This window comes from Oncorhynchus mykiss, chromosome 31, assembly GCF_013265735.2.
Source record: "Oncorhynchus mykiss isolate Arlee chromosome 31, USDA_OmykA_1.1, whole genome shotgun sequence".
Classification (NCBI taxonomy): Eukaryota; Metazoa; Chordata; class Actinopteri; order Salmoniformes; family Salmonidae; genus Oncorhynchus; species Oncorhynchus mykiss.
Window position 1 is genome coordinate 30,611,884 of NC_050571.1, and position 15,386 is coordinate 30,627,269.

The 15,386-nt window shown below is 43.7% G+C and overlaps 1 protein-coding gene across 1 annotated transcript; it reads right to left on the reverse strand.

Annotated features, from left to right (window-relative positions):
- Window positions 1-862: 862 nt before the first annotated feature.
- Window positions 863-11,670, reverse strand: LOC110504991 (sestrin-3). The gene is made up of 9 exons (XM_021583915.2): window positions 11,439-11,670; window positions 5,943-6,143; window positions 5,481-5,663; window positions 4,957-5,202; window positions 4,722-4,836; window positions 4,478-4,602; window positions 4,083-4,249; window positions 3,726-3,870; window positions 863-3,544 (listed from the first exon to the last, which is right to left on the reverse strand). The coding sequence occupies exons 1-9, from the start codon at window positions 11,502-11,504 to the stop codon at window positions 3,455-3,457; spliced, it is 1,338 nt and encodes a 445-aa protein (XP_021439590.1). The 5' UTR covers window positions 11,505-11,670; the 3' UTR covers window positions 863-3,454.
- Window positions 11,671-15,386: the final 3,716 nt, after the last annotated feature.

Genomic DNA, 15,386 nt, shown 5'->3' on the forward strand with positions numbered 1-15,386 from the left:
GTTGTCACAAGGGATGGAGGCCTTTCAAATATATGTAGGAAATTACCATATGAATTAATTCAGGCCTCTGTGGCAACCTGTTGGCCTTTGTTTCCGAGAATCAGAAAATAGGAGTATGTGAGGACACTGGTGTGAGTGGAATGGAGAATAGAATAAGAAAAGAGCTGAACCAAGTTCATTCATCTTTCATCCTGTCACTTATAACCGGCATCAGTTAGTCCCTCAAAAGCAATCAAATCAACAAAGCCGTTAAAAAAATACAAATGGTAACAAGAATGAAGCTATATACAGGGAGTACTAGTATCAGATCAATGTGCAGATGTCATACTGACTTTGCCGATGTTAGTGACAGACATATCAACTGTTAGCAATATGAGCACAACTGTGTGGTTGTTCCTTATTGCACAACAGCATGATAGGTTAAATGTGGATTTCTCAGTAAGATGATCACAGGGGTGAGGGATCAGAAGGGAACTCGGCCATTGATTGGAGATGCGTGTTGAGTTGATTTCAGGCATGCTCAAATCACGATGCCGTCTGTCTCAGATTCTGTTATGGATCCAGGCTAGCCTCATCCTTACTCCTCCTCAATGATCTAAGACAACCATCCTTTTAACTGTGACACCAGCTTTGTATTATATTTTTCGGGAAATATGTGCTATTTACATTTCTGAATGTATCTTATTACAATAGTACTGTGAATGGTATGACTAAACTGGTTTCCTTGAGGTACTACTGTAGTCGAGTCCTTCAGTTGTACACACTGTTGATTTAGATTTGAATATGAGAGGAGTGCAGCATATGGCAAATGTGAAAGCACAATTAAGTAACCCCAGTAAAAAGAAAAGAAGTGGAAACACACTCGCTTGATAGAACATCTTTATAGAAAAAATAAGTCTTCACATTTCCAAAAACAGTTTTTTTTGTTTTTTTAACTTATGTTTCACTTTTTTTTTGTTTATTTTATTGTCCATTCATTTACGTGGTAAATATTGAACAACTGTAACATCCATCTCTGTGTCAGTGGCTCTTATCGTTTTGGTTCCTTGGCCTGGTGGTCGGAAGCTTCAGACAGGAACAGACTCTTTCGCTCCTGCATTTGGAGCCATAACGATGTCATAGAGGTGTTGACGAGCAGCCAATGAGGACTGTAGTGCTCTTTTGCGCTACAGTACATCTACGTCAACTCATTTCAATGCATTTTCCCGCAAAAAGGTGGGTAGCAGACGAGCCACTGTGCATACTTGTGTCCAGTGGTTATGGCACTGGCCGTTCTATATGGGCCACAGAACAGTTCCACAGTTCCTGAGGAGCCATCGGGGCAGTCTGCTCTAGCAAGGCCCTCACTTAGCCCAGAGTAGTCATGTCTGCCCACTCAAGCACCAGTCCAGTTTGGCCTAAAGGCACCTGCACTAAAAAGCACTTCTGTTGATATGCATTTTCTTCTTCTTCTCTCCTGTCGTTTCAAAACGGTCGAGCCTATTGAAAAGGGTCTTCCACCCTGCTGCCTCTAAAATATTCAGGATGCAGCGCAACAGGCAGGATATAGCAGCGAACCCAGAAGCAACATCAAGAACTCAACAATTATAGTACTGTAATGCAAAGTTGACAAAAAAAAGTGTAAAACAAAAAAAATGATATAATTGCATTTTAAAAATCTAGTTTGCAGTACCTACCCACGCTGTTCTGCAAATTGTACCATGAATCAGCATTTTTCTTTTAGGTCATAAAGCTTGCCAAATAAATAATTGAAAAAGACAGACCTACTTTTCACATGCATAAGATCGTACACAGACCATTGATGACATTTTATCCTTAGTCTACATCTTCTGTAGCATAGTAGAGTATGCTTAACATCAATTCAAACTCAATGCAGGTCACTTGCAGGGACTTTTATGTTGCAATATTCCAGTTCAGAGTTCTACAGACCTTCAACAACCACTTAAATGCATCAATGCAGTTTTAGGGATGGTTCTTTGAAATGGAGATTCCTTCATTTGATCTATGCCAGAGCACATCAATATAAAAATTGACATTCATATGGCTGAGCTTATTTTTCACTCTACAAAACATTACTTTGGCCAACTCTTTGCGTTTCTTAAAGTTAAAATATATTTTTTAAATAACCGTAGTGATTGCAGATTTATCGAAGATACTGAAGTGAGTTCTGATCTCCTTCAGATCTGGGGCCACGGCCTGTCAGGACCATGTGAGACCCTGCACTACTCCACATACACAAGACGACTAGGGTTACAGGGTCACTAGGAGTGGAGATCAGCTGATCGGAACACAGAGGGACCCAAGAAGCAGCCTCAGGATCATTAAGCAATGAGGCCCAAGGGGATGTGGTATATGGCCAATATACCATGGCTAAGGGCTGTTGTTATTGCTATTATAAGCTGGTTACCAAGGTGATCAGAGCAGTGAAAATAAATGTATTGTCATACCTGTGGTAGATGGCCTGATATACCACGGCTGTCAGCCAATCAGCATTTTAGGGCTCGAACCGCCCAGTGTATAATTTCTATTAGACACCATACAGTGGAAAGAAAAGACAGACCAACATGGATCTCCATCTCTGCGCTACCTACAATATATATCTATATATCTAAAAAGTGCTTTTAAAAAAAGGAACTATAGTTGTTTGATATCATCTTGCAGTGTTTGGGTTTTGTTCTTGAACCTTCAGTAAAAATGTGAAACGTTAAGGGAGCTACGATGAACAATTGTCCATCACCTTTACCACCTACCTACACCAACAAGGACTGTAACAAGACAAACTATGGCAATATCTCACCAAAACATTCACTCAATCCAATAAAAAAAGGATAAACAATTGGTTTTGAACAAATGCAATGTTGAAAAGACAAAAATAATCCCAAACCAAGAAAGAGGGTATTGTGTTGGCCATGGGTACACATCTCCTTGCTACACTGCAGAACCAACCATCTGCTTTCATCATCACAGTCATCAGAATCGAGACATAGCTAAACAATACATTACTAAAAATGAAAATAATGAATATCTATTATAATAGTAATATAATTGCACATTAACCATCAAGAGCAGATATGTTTGATAAGAGGAAAATACATCGAATGAAGTGGACAGACCAACCTCGCAGACTGGAAAATGAGAAGGCAGAGAGAGGGGAAGAGAGGGATTGTGTCGACTTTGGCAAAGAGCTTTCCACTGCAGTGTGCATATCACGCAAATAGAGCTTAAAGGATTGCATTATATATATTTCCCTAGTTTTTAACTGCGAAATAGGACAGAGTCGCACATTTGCAGGATATGGCTGCATTGCATGCTGCTCTTTCTCCCTCATAATTGCCAGTCTCTTCCCCATATCCCTGCCTGCTGTAAAGAGGTTCCCAACCCTGAGGCCTCCTAACTGGGTCTTTCTGTACTGTTGGCGATTGTAACTTTGTGCCTCTCCCTCTCACCAACTGACCTAAGCTATCATATACTGGGTGATGGCTCTCAGAGCATACAGAAGCTCAGCCTGTAACCGAGCCTCCATTATAAGCAAGTTCACATGGATCTAAGAGAGAGAAAAAAAAAGAGGATCATATCATTAGAGAGCTGGAAAAGATGGAATGTGGTGGAGGGTGAAACATAGAACACAAACTACCGCCTTGCATTTGATGCGGTAGATTTACTTCCAGTATATAGTTCAGCTGTATATGGACGCAGGGTGTATTGGTATGAGTTGGGGTGCGTACCCTCTCAGAAGGTTTGAGTGGTGCCCAGGGCAGGGGACACAGCGGGGTCTTGGTGGCATCAGGGTAGCAGGCCACAGACTTGATATAAAGCTTCAGCTCCTTCTCCAGCAACTGGTTTACCTCCCCATAGTCATAATCGTCGTACCTGCGCGCACACACAAACACAAACGTGAATGAGAATCAAGCTGGTCCTTTGCAGCGAATCACAAACATTGAATCCTAGGACCAACCTGGCTGCAATGCATATGATTATGATAGCATCTCACTTTACAATAACTCTCTGTGAAGGCCGTGTGTGTATGTCTGACGTGCGCTTGTGCCGGTGTGTGTGTGTGCAGACTGGTAGCGTGATCTCACCTAATCCCCAACATGCAATGGATGTAGTTCCAGGTGGCTCTCTTCAGGTCAGGCCCGTGGGACGAGGGGAGGGCCGTGACGCTGCGGAAACGGTCGTCCAGCAGGTGCCCGATGTCCGAGTACAGCCGGTTGACCAGGGAGAAGCCGTGGTCCTCCCAGGAGTAGTCCTTTCCAGACAGAAAACACACAGTCAAACAAACCTGAAATACTCACATGGTTCCTGTTACACCTCAGCTATCTATAGACCCATAGACATATGAGACAGTATATTGTACTCATATTCTATGAGGGCTGATTCGCTACTTTACTGACATGGACACCTGTCGCCTCCCAGAAGGGTGTCACATATTCCAACATAGAATATAAGCCGTATATAATATCAGCTGTGTACTTACCTGCACCCGGAACACTTGGAAGTGGTCTTCCTCTCTACGGGCAAACTCCTGGTAGCCAAACTCAGGGTCTGTTATGAAACGAGAGGGGTCTGCAGAGTAGGTCATCTCCTCCTCATCTTCCACATCTGGGAGGTGACAGTGAGAGGGTCAATAAACATAGTTGAGGAGGGATCCGTCATTCAATGTTCACCCATGAGTTTAGCTCTCACAGCATCGGGTGTGAAAGTGAGGGGGAACAGTGTACCTGTGTGCTGCAGTGTCTGGGTGTGTAAAAGATGCTCCCCCCTCCTCTCTTTCTCCTCCTGGGATTTCTGGATCCTCTCTTTCAAACACACCATCTCACAACTGGAGTCCAGAGACTGCCAAGAGAAGGAGAGAGACAATAGAGTGAAGAGACATGCGACTGTGGTTTCAGGCAACGATCTGTTGTGGAATAGCTCGGACGTCATATTCAGTCTGATACGGCACACAACACTTACCCGTCGTCGTGTTGTGTGTTCTGAGGGTGAGGTGAGAGGCTGCGGCACGCTAACGTTGCCGTTGGCAGCGTCACAGAGGCAGTAGCCCGGGGGGGTGCCGTTGGGGGCTCTGGGAAGGGGGACGGGGTCGGTGTCAGTGCCCGAGCCAAAAACAAAGCTACAGAGGGAGTGGCAGTGGGCCAGGAGCACTACAGCCTGAACCAGCTCAGCCAGAGACCAGCACTGCTCTCCTGTCTTCAGCAACGCCTGGTGGGGGAAGGACACAGCAGAGAGTAGGCCTCATGGTGGAGAGTAGACAGTGTTGGTCCAGTAACCGTAAGGTTGCTGGTTCGAATCCCAAAGCAGACTAGGTGAAAATCTGCTGATGTGCCCTTGAGCAAGGCACTTAACCCTAAATTACTGATGTAAGTTGCTCTGGATAAGAGTGTCTGCTAAATGACTAGAATGTAAGTGTACTGATCAGGGATATAACACTAAAAGCACAAATGTTACATATTCTTTATAAGAGCTGGTTCCTGTGGTACCTGTATGTGTGAGTGGGCGGTGAGCCAGGGTTGGTGGGCAAGAACCTTATTGAGTTGGTCAAGGTGTTGTAGGCGAGGAGGGACGGCCTCCAGCCCCTGTAGCCACAGCGGGTCGCCCCCCACCCTGAGGAAATGGGCAGAGTGCAGAGACACCAGATAGCCACAGTGATGCCGTGCTGCAGCCTGGGAGACATGGGGAGAGGACTTAAATACAAGTACATCTAGAACAGTAACAGGCTTGTCTCCAGCATGTTGACCGCGTTTCTGTCATTGTGCGTGGGTGGGCCAAGCCGAGTACGGGTGACTGTTTATGTATATGAAAGTGCTTTGGTGTCCTTGAGTGTGGGCGGAATGAGGTGTTTACTTGTCTGTGCAAGTGTATGCAACTATGTGTGGGTGTGCATGATTGGTGCAGATACAAGATGCATTTCTGTGCATCATGCGTGGTTCCAGTGGCCTCACCATGATGGCGATGTAGTGGCGGTACTGCAGGGGCAGGGGGCCGTCCATGTGGAGGATGTAGTGCTGGGTACGGAGGAAGCTCTCCAGGTACTGGGGGTGAGAGGCCATTTGCTGGGACACGGCGTCCACACACCCCCTGCTGGCCAGAGCCTTCATGCACCGCAGCGACGCCCGCTCCTTCTCGGCGTTCACCTTCATCACCTGGACAGGACCAGAGGAAGAGGACGGTGAGACAGGTGGCAGAGACAATATGTCACCGACTGAACGCACACAGCAAGTGCCAACAAGGTCTATGTATCTTCCTCCTTGCCAGGTGAAAATCAATGTTGATAACAAGATGAAAAATAAAAAAAAATGGCAGGATTTTTCATAAGCAGGCTGACAGCCTCTGTTTTGAAGGTCCCTGTGGTGTCAACCTACACTCAGTCTGTGCATCTCAGGCACGTCAGGACTGAGCTGTGGGTTATGAACTTTGAATCAATCCATCGACAGGAGCCTTCTTGTAACAGCAGCAGAGATTTTGTTCCACTAGACATTCCTCACAATATTCCCCTGCAAAACACAAACAAGGCCGCTCTGCACACTTTTCAGGCAGAGAAAGACCTGCCGGTAAAGGAAAAAAAGAGCCCGGCATCCCACACATTCACAGTACCAGGGAGGATATACCAAAAGACAAACAGATCAATAGTCATAGGAGGATGCAAAGAGACAACAGTGAATTAAAAGTGGTACCCTGAATAATGCCAAAAGTGCTCAAAACCCTCCATTTTAAAATGAGAGAAGCTGATAACCCGAGTAGAGAAGAGCAGAGGAACTCGGGTGGATGGGGAAATTACCAGACTGGAACTGGATGAGGCCTCAATGAGGGAAGAACCACAGCAATGAAGGAGGAATAAAGAGCGAGAGACTGGCTGGGGAGGAGAGACATCAGCCAAGAGAAATATGGACTGATAGGGCCTGGTTTTGTAAAGGCTAAAGACATTTATTACCTCTAACACACAACGGCTTCTAGGAAAAGTTGTTAGCACTGGGGGGGGGGGGGGGGGGGGGTGCGAGTGAGCGAGAGAGAGAGGCTGAGAACAGGTCTTGAGTCTGTTCCCCAGTGTGTGAAATGTGAGAAGCCAGGCCAGCTTACCTAGGGGCCAAGTGGCTCAGCAACCTCTGCTGGCAGAGCCTAGTGTTTTCAGTAACCCACCACTGTGGAGAGTTATGACCCCCGTCATACCAAAGCTATATCAGTAGTCGTTATTTAGTTCCACTGCCTTATGGAATAACTCCTTGGCATTTGACCATCATATCTCCCTGGCTTCGCAGTTTCATATAAAAAAAAACACTTTGCGCCTTAACCAGCAGGTGGCGCTGCTCTTCCTCCAGCATTAGGTACAAAGCCTTCCAATATAAACTGAATACAACATGCTGGTGGATGTCAAGAGGGGGAACAGGATAGGCATAGGGAGTTTAATCACTCTGCTGACAGTCCATGGAATTCATTGCCTCAATGATTAAAATGTTGCATTCCATGTCTATGTCCTTCAAGTATGAGTCCTCGTTCACAACGCAACAGCTATTGCCTGTCAATCTGATGGTAGGCCTATATAGAGCATGCACGGTATGGATGTGTGGAGGCGTTTGGAGAGCGAGAAGATGAGGAGGTTCAGTGACGGAGAGCATAGCAAACAGGACTGAAAGCTCTGACACGCTGACTTGTACCCCGACCCACTTTCAAGTAAAATGGGAACTCAACTCTGACTGTGGCCTTGCCTGTCTAATACCAATATCTCTGGCACAGGTGTTTGTGACTCACAACCCTACAGACATGCGTCTGCGCACGCGCACACAACTGATTTGTGGCCCCACACTCCTTGATGGGGTTCTCTGGCTTCAACAGGCATCAATAAACAAGCCTCAAGAAACTCCCACTAAGAACTCTGTCCAACCAAGCCTCCAAGGAGATTTCGAGGAACTTTCTGAGAATCAAGTTCCATACAAGCGAATAAAACACTTCCGAGTTGAATTTCAGTGGGTGGGGAATAGTGTCAGGGCTCTCCCAGCTCTCCCCAGGCTTTATAAAGCCTGCCATGGTGCTGTGGCCATGACACCATATTAATGTGTTTTATTAATATTGTATGTCCAATCGTTGCGTTAAAGCTGGAATGACAACGCTCCAGACCAGTCAGTGTCCCAGATAGAACCCCATTCCCAACCAAGACACACTGAGCTTGAGACTCCATGACCCACTCCCCTTGTAAATATATCCCATTTCAGCAGGGCCTGATAACCAAGCCTGACGACACCCCACCTCGCAGCTGACCCAGAAAAACAGGCTCCCAGAGCCGCAGTCAAGACAAATACGTTAGGCACGCTCAACAGGTCAGTCACCATTTAAAAGGCACGATGAGTGGTCTGATTCTGAAGACATGGAACTAGTCTTTCTGTTCATTGTTGTCGGCATTATTTAAAAAAATGGGTCACTAATGAATCAAACCAGACCAGAAAAATCCCAGACACTTCAAACTATCACACCGGCATACATTTGGCCTAAATTTTCTATAAGGGCTGGGTAGATTCATTGAACATTTTGGTATGCTCTAATAGGGATATCAATCTCCAACATGTTTGGACATGTTCCAATATAAAAAGTTGCCTAGTCAAATTGAAACGGCATCAGTCCCAGACAGGAAATTACAATTTACGTCAGTTCTACATACATCCATACATTTGTTTACTGATCAGAGAACATCACAGGGTATAACAAGATGCAAAAGAAAGTGTCAGTGGTGAGGGGGTGGGAGGGAAAGATGTAGAAGAAACAAACAAAGATGGGAAAAGGGGTTAAGGAAACAGACAACAATGGCCTATAAATTGTTGAGTACGAAAGAGGAAATGAGAGGTATGCAGAGATGAGAACAAAGACGAGTAGAAAAATTATGCCAGTAGTCGTTCCAAGGGTAAATGTGACAGAGGGAGGGAGTGAGGGAGCGGATGAGGTAGTGCAGGGGGCTGTAGGGGAGGGGGTCAGCTGCAGATGGAGGAGGAGAGAGTGGATATTCAATCTGCATTCTGAGTGAGGCTGAAGGGGTCCGTCCTTGTCATGTGCTGCTCTGCTAGTGTCCCAGCTGCCTGCCTTTAACAGACTCGTCCCTCTTCACCAGAAACACAAACGCCGAGACCTGTTTTTGGCTCTGCAACCTGAACCCAGGGAGGAGTGCAAAACAGCCAGCTGCAGCCCGTAGGGGGAGAGGAGGGGGGAGCTGGGCAGGACAGCAGCCATAGACCACCAACACAAACATGCCAGAATTCATATGGAGACACAGGCAAACTTGTATAACAAAACAAAACTTCCGAAAAAGGCGACAGACAGGTAAAGCCAGATTATAGGGTGCCTACATAAAAAGACAGGATAACAAACACAAACAAACCTCTTTACTCTCTGTACTCTTTCCAGCTTACATAGAGCTGAAAATAAAGACTAGAAACACAAGTCCTAATGCACACAAGGTATTTGAGAATATCAGGTTACTTTACTTACTTTATCTGTTGTAACCTGGTTAGGTACACATTCATAATCCCCCCCTTTCAACCCTCTCCGACTTGCTTCTTTTTCAAACTAAAACCATGCCTAAGAATGGCCAATGCATATGCATGGCAGTAGATAAGACCGTTTTCGCCACCTGCCATTTATCTGTGGCACTTTAATTGAGAGGAGATAAGGGGAGCAATAGTCTAGAAGGGGACCCTACTTTGGGCCAGTGTGCGCACTTTGCAGCAAGCTTATTTATGATGTGATGTTTTTGATTCTGCGCAAAGAGAGAACACCCAAATACATGGTGCAACAATATGCCACCAGTGCGGCAACAAATGTCCAAACTGTAAACATCTTATTTATTCAAATGAGATATATACACCTCGCATAAACATGATCAGCATATTGCTCCTGTCTAGTCAAATCTGCAAACGCCTTGTGCAAATCTCTTAAGGTATTTATCATAATTTTTCAAATTTAAGACAGGTTTGCTGCAGGACATAAAAGATGCACCTGACATGTACATGAATTGCATTGAACATAGGTCTCTAAACCCCTACTTGCAAGTGCACTTGTAGACAAAGCATAGGTATTGGTCAAGTTTATATTCATATCAAATATTAAGGAATTCATGTCACTGATCACATTCCTCTATTGTTCTAGCAACTTCTGAATGTTGAATTGCAGTAAACAAGTTATCCTATCCGCACTGCCCCCTTTCGGCTGAACATGGGAAAAACAGCATGGAAAAGAGAAAAACAAATTTGATTGGCAGTGCACCCAGCATCACAGAGCACAAAGAAGTCAACATCTTAGTGAAAAAAAAGACACACCAAACAAATATATTTACCAAACGTGTTACATTACGGCAGAGGACAATGCATTAGTCCGATTGAAACAACAGAAAAATCAGCTCCTCGAATTCTGATTGTCAACGACAACCTTTGTTCGTTAGCTAGCGAGATTCTTTGTAAACCGTCATAAGAGACTGACGCCATAATTATAGAATGACATTGTATTAGCAGACACTTTTCTGCACGAGCAAATCTCTAGAGATAATGTCATTATCACGTTCTTCCGCAAAAAGAGAAAAAGAGTAGGCGGCTGATAGCACTGCATATCAAACCTGGCCTGGAAAAATACGATTATAATGCAAAGACATCAGGATGAAAGGTATTATAGTTAGCATATTAACAGATGTTAGTTGCCAATCCATTTTGGCTAGCTACATTCTAGGTAACCACTCAATCCCATTAAATTTAGTTTAATGGGTATGTCCTGTCCACATAATTTTGATATTTCGCTTAACTGATTAGCAAGCTTTTTGACTAAACCATTTTGCAACAGCAACTTCCCATTCATTGACTGATAACATTCTTAAAATTGTATATTTCCCTCAAGTAGCTAGTTACCTAGCCAGACTGACAATGTATGGCCATTGTTGCCGTTGGCACATTGGCTAACGTTAGTTAAACTAGTTAACTACCGTAGCTATGTTATTTCAGAGACGAGAAACAATAAGTCACTAGGTAACGTTAGTAGTAAACTAGAGCAAACTTAATACCTCGCTCATGTTAATTGGCAGACTAGCTAAACTACGAGCCACTAGATAGTTAGCTGCTCACCTGCCCCTGGTCAACTGTCATCTATCGTTAGTTATCAATTCAGTTTTCTGGGTTAGCAAGACAGTTATCTAGTACATTTAAATAATTACCGCTAGCCAGCTAGATAAAGTCAAAGTTTAGCTCGAGCCTAAAACCAACATCATATGAAGTGGTTCTGACTGCAGCCATCTAACGTACTACTGTAGTTAACGTTAGTTGTACATTAGTTTCGTGAAAGGAGACAATATCTGCCTCAAGTTTTTTTCTGGGCAAATGAATGAACGACACAGTCGACTTAACTTCATTACTAGCCAGCTAGCTAATCGTACATTTGAATGTTGACTGGCTTTTTAGTAGCAAGAAAAATACCTGGTTCTGGACGCGCTGACATTGGGTTCCGAGGGGGTAATCCATTTTTTTCGTACAGATGATCATTTTCCAACAAGTTAGTGCATGGATACGGCTCTATCTCTCTTGATGTTCACCTACCCAGTTAACAATGCGGATCCGCTACAAAAAATCAAGCTACATGTCTGGGCATTTAGCTAGAGGTAAAAAAAAAAAAACTTGCAGTACATTGCCAACTGCTCCAGTAACAGTGTGCCCAATCAAAGAATATAGGGGCGGAGTAAAGAAGAGGCTGTGCAAATTCTAAAGGCCAATCAACTTACAGAGATGGCATTTTAGGCTTCAATGCTTTGACTGAAAGGTTGATATGAAAGTCAGTCACTGCTATGATATGGTGGATTTTGTTATTGTTGATCTATTAAACTTTTAGGTCAATTTGCAGTGCATTTTTCTTTATTACACAATCCATATATGCATACCCAGCAGGGCATCAGCAGGTGTGTTTATAGGTTGGTATATGAGAGAGAAAGAGCACGCAATAGAGAACAATAGATTGTGTATGTGTGCAGGTGATAGTGTTGAGGAACTAGATAACATTCCTTATATGTCACTCCAGATACACATTCCCTATATGCACTAGTATCTCAGGAGGTTGGTGGCACCTTATTTGGAAAGGATGGACTCGTGGTAATGACTGAAGCGGAGTTCATGGAATGGTATCAAACACATGGTTTATATGTGTTTCATGCCATTCCATTTGCTCTATTACAGCCATTAATATGAGCCGCCCTCGCCTCAGCAGCCTCCACTCAGTGGATATGGGGCACAAAATAGAGGGAACAGAAGATTGTCATAAAAAAGGAACATTTGCATGCATCAGATATCATACAAAAGTTCAATTAACCTGAAATTCCGTAAGAAAAGTATAATGACAGGCATTATCAATTTCTCCACTACTTTCTGTTACATGTTAACTTGTCTTCTTAGACTATTACTATGTTAAAATTGAATGGGCTCAAAAAAAATTGAGCTAAAACACTTTTCTTCTCTCTATACTTATTCATATATTTTACTTTGGTAAGACATGTCCAGGCATGTTTTACCAGCCAGTTGCACTATGCTTTTCTGAGAGCTAACTTTTACTATATCACAGGTCGATATAGTCTACCAGTCTAACTGTCCACTATCCACCATTCATAGTGACAATAGTGGTATGTGGATCGTTTGTCCAGGTCTGCAATATTCTAACTAACAATCATACCACACATAAAATAATTCAAAGCTGCATCACTTTTAAATATGAATCCACAAGAACACATAGGAATAGCTGATAGGGAGCGGAGAGGCCAGGTGCATCATTGTGCATGAAAGAACAGTGAAGACATGAGACACGCTGCTCAACAAACTCCCCTATTGATATTGTTTAGTGAAAATACAATTACCTAGACTAGCCTACAACACCACAATGCAATGAATAATTGCATTATTATTTTCAAGCGAGTACAAAATTCTACTCTAGGCTGCAGTAAAACTGTCCTTTGAATAACGGCGCAAATTCCCTGTGATTTGAATGTTTAATTCAATTTGGATCAGTTGTGGATCTACTCTCGACAGTTTATACAGTCTAGAAAGGCACTGTAGTAGACACGTCTGTGTATTGTTTTAACTTCCGATACTGAGATGTCTTTTGTAGATCATCCTTCTCCCAGATCGTCCTATAATAATGTGGCCACATACGCTCCAGGCAGGCCTAGTTATTCAGAAAAGTTTAACGTGTGTGCTGCCTCCTCTCCAATCTACGCGGCTATTCCTAACGCAACAACTGTCAAACGCTCCCTGAAACACTTCAGCGAGCAGGCCTTTCTAAACGACCTGGCCGGGGTATCCTGGAAGGATATTGATCTCATCCCGTCAGTAGAGGATGCCTGGTTATTTTTTTTAAATGCCTTCCTAACCATCTTAAATAAGCATGCCCCATTCAAGAAATTTAGAACCAGGAACAGATATAGCCCTTGGTTCTCCCCAGACCTGACTGCCCTTAACCAACACAAAAATGTCCTATGGCGTTCTGCATTAGCATCGAACAGCCCCCGTGATATGCAACTTTTCAGGGAAGCTAGAAACCATTATACACAGGCAGTTAGAAAAGCCAAGGCTAGCTTTATCAAGCAGAAATTTGCTTCCTGCAACACTAACTCAAAAGAGTTCTGGGACACCATGGAGAATAAAAACACCTCCTCCCAGCTGCCCACTGCACTGAAGATAGGAAACACTGTCACCACTGATAAATACACCATAATTGAGAATTTCAATAAGCATTTTTCTACGGCTGGCCATGCTTTCCACCTGGCTACCCCTACCCCGGTCAACAGCACTGCACCCCCCACAGCAACTCGCCCAAGCCTTCCCCATTTCTCCTTCTCCCAAATCCAGTCAGCTGATGTTCTGAAAGAGCTGCAAAATCTGGACCCCTACAAATCAGCCGGGCTAGACAATCTGGACCCTTTCTTTCTAAAATGATCTGCCGAAATTGTTGCCACCCCTATTACTAGCCTGTTCAACCTCTCTTTCGGGTCGTCTGAGATTCCCAAAGATTGGAAAGCAGCTGCGGTCATCCCCCTCTTCAAAGGGGCGGACACTCTTGACCCAAACTGCTACAGACCTATATCTATCCTACCCTGCCTTTCTGTCTTCGAAAGACAAGCCAACAAACAGATTACAGACCATTTCGAATCTCACCATACCCTCTCTGCAATCTGGTTTCAGAGCTGGTCATGGGTGCACCTCAGCCACGCTCAAGGTCCTAAACGATATCTTAACCGCCATCGATAAGAAACATTACTGTGCAGCCGTATTGATTGATCTGGCCAAGGCTTTCGACTCTGTCAATCACCACATCCTGTAGTCATGTGGACATTCATTCAAAATATAATTTCAGCATCCTCAAAATGGCTTCACATTAACCAGGTTTCCATCCAACCTTTTAATGTGAGTAAAGTACAAAAACAATACCAAAAAAAGTCACGACATCATGGGAAAGCATGAAGTTTATTAGGTGATATATTAAATAAATAATAATGAACTTCACAGAGTGGCGAAAGTGCATGGTGATGACCTTGATGCTCCTTTCAATACACATTGAAGGTCTTATTCTGATGACATGATGATCGATGGTTGGCTGCCGTTTGACAAATACAAATAATCTATCACTTTTGCCCATAATAGTCTCATCTTGGAGGCTATACTGTATCTGCGAGCTGTAAATCCCAGACTTTATTGTGCACCCCCGGTCACTTATACAAATCTTTGTACTGAATGGAAATAATATACACTGACTGTACAAAACATTAAGAACACCTGCTTTTTACATGACATAGACTGACCAGGTGAATAGAGTTGAAAGCTATGATCCCTTATTGATGTCACTTGTTAAATCCACTTCAACCAGTGTAGGAAACAGCCAGGGAGAGTGAGCTTGTCTGTGGTGGTCAGCGAACCGTTAACCTTCTGGCCCGTAGCCCTGCATGGCATCGAATGTGCCACAAAATGATGCTGAAGTGGCAAAGTCGATATCCACGTTTATAAACACAAGGTCGTTACAGTTATTTGTGTTCCTAAACATGATTTTTTGTTGGTTCTATGAGGGGGGAGGGTGTGCAATTTATTTGAGGGGTACAAGGGGAGGGTCATGGGGAGGGTCATGTGGAAATATTTGTAATATTGTGAGGGGGGTGCAATTTATTTTATGACACCTTGAGTTGGGACCCCCCTACCCACAGTGCATTTTCGACCTGTCCCTAACTAATTAATCTATACAGTTCAAAATGTGACCCCTAACATCACAAACGGAGACAATAACAACAGAAAAGTAGTTGATATACAGTATAGTAACAAGACAACATGATCTAGAAAAACACAAGATTATGTTTTTTCAATGCTAATAGGTTTATTGGTGGTAATATGTTAGCT

Bases quoted from the DNA above. Each gene is read 5' to 3' on its own strand.
- LOC110504991 (XM_021583915.2), bottom strand. From the start codon at position 11,504: ATGATCATCTGTACGAAAAAAATGGATTACCCCCTCGGAACCCAATGT. The intron at 6,144-11,438 runs GTATTTTTCTTG...GGTCCTGTCCAG, and splicing joins GTCAGCGCGTCCAGAACCAG to GTGATGAAGGTGAACGCCGA. The intron at 3,545-3,725 runs GTACGCACCCCA...TCTCTCTCTTAG, and splicing joins CACTCAAACCTTCTGAGAGG to ATCCATGTGAACTTGCTTAT.